This window comes from Mesocricetus auratus, unplaced genomic scaffold (assembly GCF_017639785.1).
Source record: "Mesocricetus auratus isolate SY011 unplaced genomic scaffold, BCM_Maur_2.0 Super-Scaffold_100707, whole genome shotgun sequence".
NCBI lineage: Eukaryota > Metazoa > Chordata > Mammalia > Rodentia > Cricetidae > Mesocricetus > Mesocricetus auratus.
Genome location: NW_024429269.1, coordinates 12,939,005 through 12,954,214, shown reverse-complemented (window position 1 = coordinate 12,954,214; position 15,210 = coordinate 12,939,005). Strand labels below are relative to the sequence as shown.

General features: G+C 51.3%; 1 protein-coding gene across 1 annotated transcript in view; it reads right to left on the bottom strand.

Moving 5' to 3' along the window:
* Positions 1–441: 441 nt before the first annotated feature.
* Adcy4 (adenylate cyclase 4) overlaps positions 442–15,210 on the bottom strand; it is a 16,683-nt gene continuing 1,914 nt past the window's right edge. The window contains exons 3-26 of the mRNA XM_005085621.4: positions 14,888–15,085; positions 14,630–14,791; positions 13,737–13,886; positions 12,141–12,289; positions 11,931–12,042; positions 11,161–11,288; positions 10,873–11,031; positions 10,535–10,667; positions 10,183–10,356; positions 6,709–6,743; positions 6,511–6,597; positions 6,268–6,337; positions 5,751–5,848; positions 4,992–5,076; positions 4,766–4,903; positions 3,958–4,068; positions 3,541–3,725; positions 3,257–3,341; positions 2,736–2,894; positions 1,896–2,042; positions 1,539–1,646; positions 1,318–1,432; positions 726–850; positions 442–643 (exon numbers count right to left, since the gene is read on the bottom strand). Of these exons, the coding sequence (XP_005085678.1) occupies positions 497–643; positions 726–850; positions 1,318–1,432; positions 1,539–1,646; positions 1,896–2,042; positions 2,736–2,894; positions 3,257–3,341; positions 3,541–3,725; positions 3,958–4,068; positions 4,766–4,903; positions 4,992–5,076; positions 5,751–5,848; positions 6,268–6,337; positions 6,511–6,597; positions 6,709–6,743; positions 10,183–10,356; positions 10,535–10,667; positions 10,873–11,031; positions 11,161–11,288; positions 11,931–12,042; positions 12,141–12,289; positions 13,737–13,886; positions 14,630–14,791; positions 14,888–15,085 (3,060 nt within the window). The 3' untranslated portion in view covers positions 442–496. The remainder of the gene's footprint in view (positions 644–725; positions 851–1,317; positions 1,433–1,538; positions 1,647–1,895; positions 2,043–2,735; positions 2,895–3,256; positions 3,342–3,540; positions 3,726–3,957; positions 4,069–4,765; positions 4,904–4,991; positions 5,077–5,750; positions 5,849–6,267; positions 6,338–6,510; positions 6,598–6,708; positions 6,744–10,182; positions 10,357–10,534; positions 10,668–10,872; positions 11,032–11,160; positions 11,289–11,930; positions 12,043–12,140; positions 12,290–13,736; positions 13,887–14,629; positions 14,792–14,887; positions 15,086–15,210) is intronic.

Sequence of the window (15,210 nt, the reverse complement as noted above, 5' to 3'; positions counted from 1 at the left end):
CTCTGGTGGGGTCCCTCACAACGGTTCTTTAGTTCCCCGCGGTTCACAATTTTGGAAGGATCACATGGGCAGATATACTCCTAATTCTCATTGCTTCAGCGCCATGACTCAGGGGGCCTTCTGAGAAAATCAGTTCTTGTGAAGTGGCTTCCCAGAAGTCCGTGGTAAATGTCCTTGATGGCATAACCCTAACATCCTCGCAGGAGAGTTCTGGGAGATGGCTTTCCTTCTCTCCATCTCCCAAGGAAGTCTCACTGGGGACTCGGGCATCAGATCCCATCTGAGTACCTGCCATCCCCCAGAAGCCACCACCTGGGACCCCCACCCTGTACAAGATATCTCAGAATGACAGGCCTAGGAACACAGTTCTGGAAGACACTGCCATTGAGGAGCAAGGAGGTGGCTTCCAGCTACACTGGCAGCTTCTGACCCACAGGCTGATTCAGATGCCTCGTAGACATTTTATTGAAGATCTTAGAGGACGGGTTTGAGGTGCCTACGGGGCTGAGGGAGATCCGGTTCTTGTCAGGTCTGTGTTCAGGAAGTAGGTACAAAGTTGCCCTTTGCCTTTGACCTTGATGACACCCCGGCTGTAGCATGTATAACCCAGGGATTGCAGGGCTCGAGCTGTCTCCTCTGTCACCTGCAATTGGAGGAGGGGTAAGGGAATGCAGGGTAGCCTTATCTCTGTCCCCTCCCCCATGCCTCCAACATAGTTCTCGCACTTGAATCTTGCCAAGAACTCCCGTACTCTCCATGCGGCTGGCCACGTTCACTGTGTTCCCCCAGATGTCATATTGTGGCTTCTGTGCCCCAATCACTCCTGCTACAACTGGTCCGTGGTTCAACCCTAGTAAGAAATGTGGTAATGAGGGACTTTGATGGGGGCGGACTTTGAAGAAGAAGATTAAGGAAGATAGAAGGTCAGGTGGTTTTTTTGGTTTTGGTGTTTTTTTGTTTTTTGAAACAAGGTTTCTCTGTGTAGCCTTGGCTGTCCTGGAACTCACTCTGTAGACCAGGCTGGCCTCGAACTCACAGCGATTCGCCTCACTCTGCCTCTGCCTCTCAGGTGCTGGGATTAAAGGCATGTGCCACCACTGCCGGGCCTGGTCAGGTGGTTTTTATAAGAGAGTTTTTGGGGTTGGAGGATTAGGGGAGGAAAGGGCGAATCTTTAGCTCTTAGACTAGCAGCTTTATGCTTCAGCCAAGAGAGTAAGTCTGGAGAGGGGGTCCAGGGATGAGCTGGAGAGCAGCTAATGAGGGTCTTAGAGAGGGCAGAGGAGGTACCACATTGCCCCAGCAAAGGAGGCCCCTCACCCACACGCAGGCGGAAGTTGTTGAATGAGTGTTTGTTGATGACATCCAGCTTAGATCCCAGGGCCACTGCAAACTCCACCATGGTGCCCAGATGGCTGCAGCTTCGATCTGCATCCTGGTAAACAAGTCCACACACCATGATGGGCGCAGAAATAAGTCCAACTCATGAAGAAGCCCGCCAATGGAAGCCCCTAGGAGGGGTGACGGGAGGGTCGCTGTACCTGCTGTGTGTCCTGTCCAGAGGTGGCGTTCAAGCCCGTGGCTGCCATGTAGGTGCTGCCGATAGTTTTGATCTTCTCTACCCCACTGAACTTCGGTTTGGAGAGCAGCTGTAGAGAGAAGAGGCCGTGTCTCCCCTCTCCATTGCTTTCACCTTCCCTTCTCCAAAAAGCCTGCCCCAGGCCTTTGCAGCTAAAGCAGCAGGCTAGAAGTAGTAGTGGGAAGGAGATGGTTGAAGAGAAAGAGCGGGGTGGGGGGTGGACAGCGAGGGCTGGAGATGCTGGGGAGTGGGCGTGGCCAAAAGGTCAGGAGAGCAGAGTGGAAGGAGAAGGGATGGGAGAACCCAGCTTGGCACGCACCTCATCAAAATCAGCAATTATCTCGTTGAGCAGCCGCAGACACTCCAGACCCTCATGGTTGATGTTAGACTCAGAGTAGAATTCCTTAAAGTCCGGGACCGATGCAAAGAGGACACACACACATTCGTAGGACTGGTGGTAGAGGTCCTGCGAGCAGGAGGAATGGGGAGACGCTTGGCCCGCAGCCCCATGCTTCACCCAGGGAGTGAGTCTGAAGAGGGCTGAGTCAGGGGGCTCACCACTCAGGGTGTGGGGGAGGCAGCAAAATGACCCAATTTACTTTTTTGGAACTAGTGTTTTTTGAATGAATTTATTAACGTGTGTGTGTGCGCGTGCGTGTGTGTGTGTGTGTGTACATGCCACAGCATGCGTGTGACGCTCAGAGGACAACTTTCGGGAGTTAGTTCTCTCCTTCCACCTTTATGTGTTCCAGGTTATGAGGCCTTCTTTACCCCCTGAGCCCCAGAGAACTGAATTTTTGTTTAATTAATTAAAATGGGCTTGAATGGACAGATGGGTAAGTTACCATATCGGATATTGTAGAACTAGAGGGACGGGTGACACTCTTCAGACAATTCACACCACCATTTGACTAGGGCTTCTGAAAGGTGTGACATGGCCGTGATGTGGAAAGATGCCCCCTGCCCCGCCCTTCCTCCCGGCCATGGGCCTCCTGCATGGTAGGCAAGCTCTACTACTGAGATGCTACTCCAGAAGAGATGTTCCTTCTAAACAGAAGCTCGAAGCACAGATTTTGTGGCCACCAAGGGCGAAGCCCAAGGTTATGCTCTGACAGTCCCAGTGGCATGTGCGCCTCTGGGGTGTGGGGTTGGGAGTCACCTCATTGCGCCGGTTCTGGCCGATGAACTGGGGGGCCACATGTGCCGGGAGCACATTCTCCAGGAGGAGCCGGGTCAGGTTCTCCATTGTCTCGGTCTCCTCTCGCTCCTGCCTCAGCTTCTTCTTCCACAGGAAATCCAGGCGGCAGTAGTACTCATTCTAGGGTAATAGAACAATGCCCAATACCCCCCATCCCGCTTAGAGATAAGGGTTAAGGCACAACTGTCCTGGAGAGAGACGGCTTTTAAGGTCTATTTCAAATTAGGTTCTGTAGAATGAGCAGCGGGCATTTTTCACAACCATGGTTTTTCTTAGATATGGGGGGAGGAGAGGAGCGATGGTGAGAACCTGAGTGATTTGGAGAGTGAAGAAGTAAGAAATAGAGTTGGAACACTCTCTCGGAAGTTTCCGTGGCCCTATTACTTGGACTCAGCCCTGGAGATGAGACAGACAAATTACCAATATGGGGGCCCAGCCCCTGCCATTCACAGGGAGGCCCTGGAGGACTGACTGAGATGTACCTGCCGAGCCAGGACGAGGAGCGTAAAGAAGAAGATGGAGAAAGAGATGGCGCCCATCAGTTTGGGTTCCTTCAGCACCCCTGGCCTGAGGGATCAGAATCAAGATCATTCCTTGCCCTGCCCCTCCCTGATCGCATCCTTCCCGCTCCCAGTGCCCAGAGCCCCCGAGACCCACCCCCTATGCCTTGGGGTGCTTGGGCCTGTGAGACAAGGAAGCTCTGCTGAGCCCTGTCTTAGTCACAGCCTCGAGGTCTTGGGTAGGCGTGTCCTGTGATTGGGCTAACCTGGGGTCCAAAGGACTTCGATAGAGGTGGGCGATGAGGCAGTCGGACAGCCAGGCGTGGGAGTGCAGAAATAGGGAACAGGATGCCACCAGCCACAGCAGAAGCAGCAGGAGTTTCAGTTCGAAGCTCATGTGCAGAAAAACGGAACAGGAGAGGAAACCCAGCACGCAGCAATGCATGGAGTACTGTGGGGCCGGGCAAAGTGGTCAGAGGTGTCCCCAGATAGTTCTGGAAGAAGGCCCAGGGTTTCTGTTCTCCCAGGGCACTGGGCACATTGGGCATATCGGGATGACATTCATGAAAACAGACACTAGATATGAATAGTGTCTTGGGTGGCGTGCTCTTCAGCTTATGAGTTGGTGGGCTGGTGAGGAAGAGTGCGGGGAAGGAGACCCAGGGCCGTACAGAAACACTCACTGGGATACTGATGAGAGGCAGGGATCCTGGCAGCTCCCAGGAAGCGTTGAAAGCCATGGAAGATGCGTTGGAAGCCAGGAAAAGGCAGTCTGATGACACTGGCAGGAGGAGCTGCAGGAGGAGATGGACTGAGGGCAGGTAAACTCCTTGGGTCCAGGGGAGGCTTCAGTTGGGTTGCAGCTGAGCTAGGGATGGGTTAAAGCCAGACTCCTATAAAGGGCATTTCTGCTACTTCTGATTGGTGAGAGGGCTTCAGACAGGACCTTACTGGCAAGAGGGACTGTGAGAAATGTCATGAATACTAGTATATTATCAAACCAGTGTCAGCTCTTGCCAACTACTCAGCCTCTCTAGGCCTCCTTCCTTCCTTCCTTCCTTTCTTCTTTTCTTCCTTCCTTCCTTCCCACTTCTCTCCCTATCTCCCTCTCCCTCTCTTTCTTTCTCTCTCTCCCTCCCTTCTTCCCTCCCTCCCTCCCTCCCTCCTTCTCTTTCTCATTTGGCTGGGGAATGATTCCTATTGAATTCTAGGAACAATTATATTTTCTGTAAACTTCAGCCAAGTAAGCTAAGAATAATGTATGCCTATAGAGGAAAAAGATAGAAAGGGCATTCAGTGAAGTGTTAACAATGAGGGTAGGATACACACACACACACACACACACACACACACACACACACACACCCCTCCCAGCATCCATTGATCTTTCTTCAACTGTCATTCTAGATCCAGGGATTCCCTTTCAACCCGACAGGTCCAGTATGCCCTGATGATGGGAGACAGAACCCCTCTCCCCTGTTTTGTCCTCACCAGGCTGGCGATGGCCATGGTGAACACCAGGAGGATAGTGGCAGTGCCCAGGGCTACTCGAAGTCCTGGCCGTGTAGTTACCAGGACAGACAGTGCAGGCAGCCAGTGCAACATTTTGGGACCTTTCTGGATACACTTCTGTGGGAGGAGGACAGGGGTCATGGCTGCAGGCCAGGTTGTGGCTAGGGCTCCAGCTTGTCACTCCCCTCTCCCCAGACCTCTTTACCATCAGGTGCTCTGAGAAGCAGACGAAGAGGAGGAGGAGGAAGAGGAGGAAGGTGATGCTATAGGTGATGGCCAGAGCTGGGGGCCTAAGAGAGGACAAGAGAAAAGCTTTGAAGTGCCAGAATGAGCTCTGCTGTGAGGGGCTGTGCCTGCCATCTGGTTGGGAGATGGGCTGGGGGAGGGGAGTGGCTGCTGGTGGGGTCTAAGGAAGGACATGTTCTGGGAACCAACAGTCTAGAGCAGCGTTCCAGTGGAACAGGAACTGATAAAGTTGGGACAGCACTGAAGGGAGCAGAGGATTCACGAGAGTGGCCAGGGCTGAATCAGTCAGCCTCTGGGCTGAAGCTCATTGACCTCTGAATGCTGAATGAGGCCTTCCTCGTCAGAGTAGTGGCCTAGGCTTGAGTCAGTCATTAGCTGTGAGAGCTGGGCTTGCTGATGAGCACACCACGCCCTTCATGGGGATGTGGTCACTGTTCAAAGATACAGGTGACTGAAAGCGGTCTGGATGTACATGTTTTTCAGTACTGAGAACTGAACCTAGGGCCTCATGACACGGATGCTGCTCTCTGCGGCTCGGCTGCGGCCCCAGCCCCAGGATGTGCACTAAGATAAGGACTGTGATTATCTCCAGAGGATGTGGGTGGGTTTCTGAAACTCAGGGGAAGGTGCCAACAGAAGAGAGTGTGGGTCATGGGTCAGGAAGGGTTAGGGTTCTACACAGAAGAGACAACACAGCTGTTGCCTGGTGTGATCTCACCTGTTTGTCACCAGCATTTGGATAGTGAAGTTGGATAGAAAAACCAGGAAGGTGCAGGCTGCATAGTATTTGAAGGCGGGCAGTGCAGAGAGCCGATACTGGAGGCAGAGTGGGTAGAGGGAGACAACGCATTGGTATTGAGCATGGCCTGGAAGGTATCGACCCAGGCAAGAGGTGGGTCCCCAGACTCACTCCCCACCTCCAGTTCATCTACACAAATAACTCAGCCTACAGATGACATTTTTTTTGTCATGTAACCTGGGTTGACCTCAGACAAGCTATATAGTCCAGGATGACCTGGAACTCCTGATCCTTTTACCTTCACTTCCCAAGTGGTAGGATTACGGGCGCGTACCATGACACTTGGCATGACTTTTTAAGAGAGGGACAACCCCCTCATCCTAGGGTCCCAAACCATGCAGAGCTGGGAAAGACAGGTAGGAATAGAAGTCCTAAGCCTTCCCAGGGGCAGGGGCCAGGGCTGGGAGATCTTTTGGTGTTTCGTTCTCCATCCCACCTGTTTCTCCATCTCGTTGTCTCTGAAGTACAGTGTCAGGAGGTTGAAGTCCTTCGACTGCTTCCACTGTCTGGTGTGGGGCAGGAGGAGGATGGGGGAGGCCGGGGCAGGACATGTGGAGGTGGTCCTGAGGCTCGTTTTCTAGGACGGCTCCCCACTTCCTCCAGATCTCCCGGGACACTCCCACCCTTCTCCACCACACAACCTCAGGGCCTCCAGCCCGCAGCCCTCTGTCTCTCGTACTTCTGAGAATTGAGTTGCTCGATGACCTGGAAGAACTTGGCATCCCCAGTGTCCAGTTCATCATCTAGTCCCCGTGGCGTGCGACTCCTGCAGAGTGACAGCCCAACCTCTTACCACAAAGGTCCTCAAAGGAAGCAGAGCAATCCCTAGGGAGGATTCACCCAGTGTGCCCCACTGTCAAAGATGAGGTTTCCTCACCGGTCCAGGCTCCATTGGGGGCTGAAGGCCTTTTCCTGTTGAGAACACATGATGGAGCTATGAGTACTCCCCCTTCATGGAGACAGACTGTAAACATGATTAAGTTTTCTGCACATGTCCTTGACTGTGTGAACTTGATCTGGCTGTTTCTTCTGCTTCTAATGGCCTCCTGTACCATATCCTACTTACCCAGGAAGATCATTTCAAACGCTATTTCCTCATAACTCTATAGACTTCCAGAGTCTTTAAAGTCTTCACTTCCTCTTGGAGAACATGAGCAACTGGGCAACCCTTTATCTTCTCTATATTTGGGTGGCTGTTAGTTCTGTGTCTCCTTAAAGACTATGAATTCTAGGGCCTGGAGAGATGGCTCAGAGGTTAAGAGCACTGGCTGCTCTTCCAGAGGACCTGAGTTCAATTCCCAGCAAATATGTGGTGGCTCACAACCATCTGTAATGAGATCTGATGCCCTCTTCTGGCATAAAGTCATATATACAGATAGAGCATTAATATACATGATATAAATAAATAAATATAAAAAAAAGGCTGCAGATTCTAAAGGCAGGGACTTTTCCATCGTCCTTGAATACTAAAGAATTCATTGATTTGAATTGAAGTGACTATGCAGAAAACGTTGTTCCCTCTCTGACCTTTTGTGAGGTCAGCTATGCTGAGCTGAGAGACAGCTGGTCAAGGTAGGTAACAAGGTATGGAGAAGAAAGAAAAGGAAGGGAATTCAGTTTGATTGTTAGTCATATAGTCACTCTTTTCTTCACCCAAAGGCACACACAATATGTGCAAAGTTATAAAAATGGCCAGGTATAAAAAAGCAATTACTGAGGGACAAAGTGATGTCCTGTGCCCCTCAGTCCAGCACAAGAAGAATGTTGACCATCGTTTCCTACCCTCCTTGGTTCATTTGATGGAAGCAGGGTCACAAATCAAACTGGGTACATTGGGAAGGAAGGGGGCGAATGAGATACTGAGGAGAGGGTGACAGCCTGGGGCCTAAGTATGCGTGTATGTCCAGGCTTGGCTTTCGTCAACCTCATTACTCCATTATGTCTGAAGTTACATTGATGGCGCACGCCTTTAATCCCAGCACTCGGGAGGCAGAGGCAGGAGGACTCTGTGAGTTCGAGACCAGCCTGGTCTACAGAGCGAGTTCCAGGACAGCCTCCAAAACAATACAGAGAAACCTGTCTCAAAAAACAAAAACAAACAAACAAAAAACAAAACAAAACAAAACAAAAAAGTAGGAAAAATACCTACCCATTTCTATATTTTCAAGAGTTATCCTAGTGGCTGACACAGAAAGCATTAAAACAGTTATGAGGGACAGGTAGGTGTGGCAGCATATAATTCCAGCACCCAGGAGGCCTGAGGAGGGAAGATGACTTCCAGTTGGGCTATATAGTGAGGTCTTGTCTCAAACAATAGAACAATGAAAGAATCAATGTATGGATGGAGCATTTTAGCACAAATACTTCTCTACAACTGCTAAGTTCCACAATAGTTGGAGTAAGCAGATGTGGGGTTGGAGAGAGAGCTCAGGTTAAGAGCACTGGCTGTTTTTCCATTGGGTCTGAGTTCAATTCCCAGGCTCAACAACCATTCGTAAGGAGATCTGGTGTCCTTTTCTGGTGTAGACATACATTCAGGCAGAACACTGTATACATAATAAATAAATCTTAAAAAGGAGTAAGCAGATTCTTGTCTAGAATACATGCAGCCCTGGGTTTGATACCCAAGATCATATAAAACTAGGTGTAGTGGACCGCATCTGTAATTTCTGTACTTGGGTGGTGGAGATCAGAAATTCCAAGGACATCCTCGGATATATAGTGAATTCAAAGTCAGCTTAGGACACATGAGACAGGGAGGGAGAGGGGGAAGGAGGGAGAGAGAGACAATGTCATTTTGGGAATCACTAATATTTGACTGAGGTCCTGGGTTTTCATAGGCTAGTTTCTGGGCTGATGAGGCCCCGCTCCAATCAAGACATACCCTTAAGCAAGCTGTGCTTGTCTCGATACCCTGACAGGTATCTGGCACAGTAACACTCTGGTTGACATTTCTGTTGCAAGAACTGTACCCACGGTTGTCTCGTTGAGCTTGTGGCAAACTCCACGAAGCGCTCCTTCTGCACCATGGAGGCCTCGTTTTGCAATAGGGTGTGCGCTCTTGGAGTCTCACTTTCTCTTCCTCCTACTCATTTAACCCCTGTGACCTCTTCCTTCCCTAGACTGATGTCTGAAATCCTTCCTAGAGCCGTTGCCGCCAGTGTCCCCTCATCCCCACTGACTACTGATGTCTAGGTAGTTTCTGCCGGATTGAAAAGGAAGGCGAGAGGATGTAACACAGAACTCTCTGAAGACGGCTCAAAAATCCAACCAGGTGCATCTAACTCTGCTCTGGGAGAGCATCAGAAAGGCGGCTGGAGTGTGGAGCAGATTTGGGAGACACAGGGTGGTAGGGGAGAGTAGGCTAAAACACACGCCTTTAGGAGCATGGCCTGGCTCCCACACTGAGCACCAACCCTGAGAAGCCGTTGGTGGGGAGACCCAAGAGCCTCCACGACAGGTGGGTCACAGGCCACCTCTAAGTCTTACTTAGGTTCACCAGCAGCAGGTCCTGCCCTAGCTTCACCCAGATAAGCTGTATACCCAGTTTCCCCTCTGACACCGCCATGCCTACTCGAGATGCCTTTCTTCTTCACGGCCAAGAGCAACTGTCCCTGTCACCTCACTTACTCATGTCTGAGTGCTGAGGAGTAGAGGCAAATCCCAGCTTGCCCACATCAAAGTATGAACCTGCAGTAGTGGACCTTGACAGAGGCATTTACCGGTGGACGCATGTGCTGAGTCAGGAGGAGGTGGGTTACCTATCTCCTTTGGATGGCAGGGGAAGGGAAGGCTGAGGTGCGGTGGGCGTGGCGTCTATGGGGAAGGGCGGGCAAGAAAAAGTCTGAACCACTGATTAGGGTAACCAGGCCGTTCAGGGCTGTCACACAATACCAAGTGATTCATTGGCAGGGGGGAGGGGATGCTGGGAGTGGAGCCCCGTGACAGTGGAGGCTGTATTTTCCCAAGCACAGGGGTTTGATGGGGATGTTCTTCTGTATTTATGTTTCTCTTGTTGGTTGATGAATGAAACACTGATTGCCCTGGCAGGGAGTATAGCTGGGACTAGGAGGAGGAGAATTCTGGGAAGTATAAACAGACAGTGGTCGCCATGTAGTCTCAAGAGGAGCAGCAGATCTGGACCCTTCTCTGGTAAGATATGACCACATGGAAATAAATAGATTAATAGAAATGGGTTAATAATTAAGACTGAGCTAGCCAATAAGAAGCCCTAGCTACCAGACAACAGTTTTATCATTAATATAGAGTCCGTATGCTTATTTGGGGCTCAAAGGTGTCTGTGGAACTGGGTTAGAAACCATCAATGGGTTTATAATGGAGGCGTACATACCGGGAGTGGAGTGGAGGTGGATACGGGACTGTCAACGTGGCTTAAGTGGGCAAAAGGTTTGGCCGCACCCCAAGACTCCAGATAGCGAGTCATCAGCAGTGATGGCCGCATCTTGTGCCCCTCCAAAGAAGACAGTAATCCTTTTGCAGTGCTCTTCTCGTCTTCCTCCTCAGCCTAGGACACGTGAAGTCTGAGAGTGAAAACAAGGTATAACCCCACTCTCCCACACGCTTACAGGCTTGTCCTACAACACAACACAGCGACTCAGTTCCTGGCACAGAAGGAAAGACTGTCTTTCTGACTAGGTGTGGTTTGCTTGGTCCAGTCTGTGGGGTTCAAGCTGGGCCTTTACCCGGGGATCGATGACCAGGTATGTAGGTTCGCCTAGCTCCCGAAGGTATGGGTCTCGGTGTTGCACGTCTGCGCTCTCCACAGCGTAAGCCCCTGCTAACAGGGCCAGAGTAGCCCCTGTGATGTGCACTCGTCTGGAAGGAGGGAGCGGTGAAGGTCAGGAGAGAAGGCCTCTAAACCTTTAATTTCTTTCAAAGACCAATCCCAGAGCCGTGACTTTAAGAAAGGCCCCATGTTACAGGGAGTGTCTCCCAACACCCCAGAATCTCCCTGAACTTGTCCTAGGGCCTGTGAGCAGGGCGGTAGCATGTGATAGATTCCCCAGGCTCCACGTCTTACCCCGGTACACCACCAGCTTCCATGTGGTTGGCCAACGTGACATCATGGGACCAGACATCATACTGCCACTTCTGTAGCCCGATGACCCCACAGAGCACACTGCCCGAGTGCACACCCACACGCATGTTGATGTCCACGCCGGTGGCTACCCGAAGTTTCCTGAGTGTAGGACAAACTGAGTCCTGCCGTGCCCCTCCTCTCCTCACAGAGCACTCTGCCGCCCTGCCTCCCGCACTCCCTCCAACACCTGTTTCTCCGAATCCCTCCTGCTCACACACGCAAGCTGACCTGATGGCCCGGCACATGTCCAGCCCCATGCGCACGCAGTTGATGGCGTGGTCTGGCAGCGAGAGTGGCAGGCCAGAGACACAGTAGTAACAGTCCCCCAGGATCTTGATCCGCATGCATTCGTGCTCCTGGGAGTATGTGTGTGGGTGTGTGGAGGAACCTGGTTAGAGGCCAGAGGGGTAGGAGGGAGTTGGGGAAGGCGGGGAGCAACTGTGGGGTTCCTGGAGAACTTTTGAGGCTGGGCATGTCTGGGTCAGGTCTATGGCCTCCCTTGAAACGGGGCTGACTGAGGCCTCTCCTGCGATGTCTGTACCAGCGGAATAATCAAGGGGTACGAGTGGCTCCCCCAGTGTTGGTATATTTATGTAGGGCACATTCAGATCAGCCCACGATAATACTGGCAGGATCGGGGGACATAGAGGCAGACCCCAGCTAGGATGCATCCATCTTGTCTGATTAGGTGCTAAGCTGAGTTGTCAAAAGTGGAAATCTCTCCCAGAAGGGCCTCCCAAGGTCAGTATGCCTGGAAGCCTCCGTACATACTTGGAAGCATTATGCTAGGGATGTCTGTAAAGACATGGAGAACTCTCTTGGGGATGGTAACAACTTCCTGAGTGGGATCGTTTGTGAGCGGTTCCTACTTCTACTGCAGTATCTGGGAGCTTTGCCTGTAATGTAAGACTTCTTACAAGAGGGGTGCTTTCCTTGCAAGAGGCTCCCCAGCATATGGTATTTGAGGGCCCCTGGTTGGGGAGGGAAACCCCTCTGACCTTGGCAATCTGGTCGAACTTGCCGAAGAGCTCATTGAGCATGAGCACCAGCTCCTTCGGGGAACACTCACTGGCCAGCCGAGTGAAGCCCACAATGTCGGCATACAGCACACTGCGCAGGGCGACCGTGTTGATGAGGTCAGGGCTGCGGTCCGGGGTCCCTGCCCCCCCCCCGCACCCCCACCCCCACTCCCGGCTTCCTTCTCCTACCTGACTCCTTGGTGCCTCTTGACATACAGGCTGTGAAAGTTGTTTGTGTTCTCTGGCCGTGACGCCTGCACGGACTGCAGCCGTGCCATGATCTCAGCTTTCATCTCTCGGGCCAGATAGGCAGGAAGGATGGACAAAAGGAGGTGCTCCTAGAGAAAGTCCCGCTGATGACACTGTCAACCCTCTCGTGCCCTAGCACCAAGAGCCTCGGTTTCCAAATTCTCCTGCACATTCCATCCACCCACTAGTCCATCTACCAGGACTTCAGCATCCCCTTCTGTCCTGGTCACTTAGGGACTGAACCCAGTATCAATACCTAAATTTGAAATCTTCCTATAGTAACTTTCATCATTATCATCATTACTTATTCTTCTTTTTATTTTGAGATAGTATCTTACTATGGAGCCCTGGCTGGCCTGGAACTCACTATCTAAACCAGGGTGACCTCCCTCAAACTCACAGATGTATGTCTGCTTTTGCCTCCCAAGAGCAGGGATTAAAGGTGGGCACCACCATACCTGCTAAAACTCTAATTTAATGATGCATGTGTATGTGGGCACATGTGCCACAGTGTGTGGGTGGAGGTCAGGGGTCAGCTTTGGGGAGACAGCTATCTCCATCTACCTTTAATTAGGCTCTAGGAATCGAACTCACAGCTTCAGGTTTGTGCAGCAAGGGTCTTACCCTCAGATATCTCACTGAGCTTCAATTTGAACCTAGAGACTATCTTCCAGGGGTGGGTAATAGTCACATTCATATAAAAGAGGAAATGCTTGAGAAAGGCAAATGGATCACCCAAACCCCCTCCATAGGAAGGTGCTAAAAAGAGAAACATGGCATGTACTCTCTCATATATGGATTTTAGACATAGATCTGAGGAGTGCCAGCCTACAATCCTATGGCCAGAGAGTCTGGGAAACAGAAACTTCATTTAGCGGCTGGTTAAGTACTGAGCTGAACTCAAGAAAGCCAGTAACTCAAGAAAGCCAGTAACAGAGAGGGAGGACCGATGATCAAAGGGATTAAGACTGGGCTGGTTTAACCCCCAGAAACAGCTGACCAGACAAAGGTTAACTCTTGAATCCCAGGCATCAGCCTGGGAATCCAGCATGGGACTGATCAATACCCCCTGAATTTGGGTGTCAGTGAGGAGGCCTAGGGAACCTATTGAGCCTTGGGCAGCAGATCAGTACCCATCCCAAGTATACACACGGACTTTGGACTCCCATAGAACAATGTGAGGTGCACTCTCACCCTGAACTCTTAGGGAAGGGTCTAGGCCCTGCCCTATATGAAATGACAGACTATGGACACCTCCATGGAGGGCCTCACCCTCCCTGGGAATGAGGGGATAACGGGGGGGGGGGTTGGGGGGAGGGCACGGGAGGAGGGGAGGGAATGGGAGAGGGACCTGGAACTGACTTGTGAAGCAACCTCGTTTCTTATCTAAATTTAAACTGGAAAAAAAGAAAGTTATTTGACTGCATGTTAAACATTAATGCAATTTTTGAAAGGTTATTAAAAAAAAAGAACCCCCCCCAAAAAAGCTGTTCTTTCTGAGCTGCCGTCCCCTTCCTGATCTTTAGTCCCACTGACCTGATGCTTTTTCTCAGTGTCCAGCCTCCGGCGTGAGTGCAGAGAGCTGAGAGCCTCTCGGAATGTGGCACGCAATGCTCGCTCCATCAACGCCTTGTGGTATGCTCCTACCGCATTCCCACACAGGAACAACACCGCGTTTGCTGCCAGCTGTGGGTGAAGGCCAGGCTTGGAGAGTACACCACCCAGCGGGGCAGGGAGAGTCTATCTGTGTAGTTCGGGTTGGTTCCAAGAACAGCATGGGGAGACCCTGGCTCTATCTACAGTTAGGGACCTAAGTATCTCAGGACAATTGGTGCCCCCCTATGACATCCATGGGGGAGAGCTGGTCCTTTTCCTCTTCTATGCTCTTTGCTATAGATTCTTGGCTCCTGGGCTAACCTGGTCACTTAGGTCTAGATGTCTTGCGTGTATATTTCCTCTCCAACATTCTACTACGTTCACCTTCTGAGCCCATTTCATCTTCAAGAAACTACTCAAGTTCTAATTATATTTTTCCACTTTTTACTTCTATACCTGTGGGAGAATCACCGTTGATTTCCCCATGGCTATATTGCCCTCTTCTGGTAAAGGCAGGCATGGTGCACTGATGTACCAGCTCCAAGAGGTCACTATAGGCTTTATCTGTGTTAGATGCTGCACTCAGACTTGAGCCCTGCCTTGGAGTCCAAGCTCAGCAAACACCCAGAGAATTTTTATCAAGCAGCTGAGCCAGCTGTGGAATATCACCTGCACTCTTGCTTTTTTGTTTGCTTGTTTGTTTTCGAGATAGGGTTTCTCTGTGTAGCAATCCTGGCTATCCAGGAACCCGCTTTATAGACCAGACTGCCTTTGCCGCCCAAGTGCTGGCATTAAAGCTATGGGTCACCACCTGGTTACTATTGCATTTTTACCTGTGGTAGCAGAGCCCTCTGTGAATCAGGCTGCCACCCAAGGTAGAGTCCAAGGACCAGCAGATGCGACAGTGACGAGGTGAGGCCTGCAACAGCAGCGTCCCGCATGCCCAAAGGCAACATTGAATATACAGTGAAGATGATGAAGAGGAAGAATGACACCTGGGAAGGGTGTGGGAAGCTGAAGGCCTGGGTTTCAGGGCACAGGGCCTGGGTTTGAGGTCCCTATCCCGCAGCCCCGACTGTGAGTCTCCTCACCTGGTCCCAGGCGCTCACCACACCCCCAGTGAACAGGAATCCGTGGCCTAGAGCCAGCAGCGCAGCCCATATGAGGCCAGAAAGAGGCCGAGTCCAGCGCTGCAGTTGCTGCTCTCGGGAAGCCAGCCCCAACAGCACAGAGAAGCCACCCAAAGCACACAGCACGGTTGCCAGGAAGCTTGGGTCTGAGGTCAGCTCCTGTGGAGAAAGGACGTGTGAAGAAAGACAAGGATGGAGTTTTCTCAAGGTGAAAAGGAGCCAGTTAGATGCTCTTCAGATCAGTTCTGTGAAGTGTCCTAAACACACACACTAAACGGAAATAG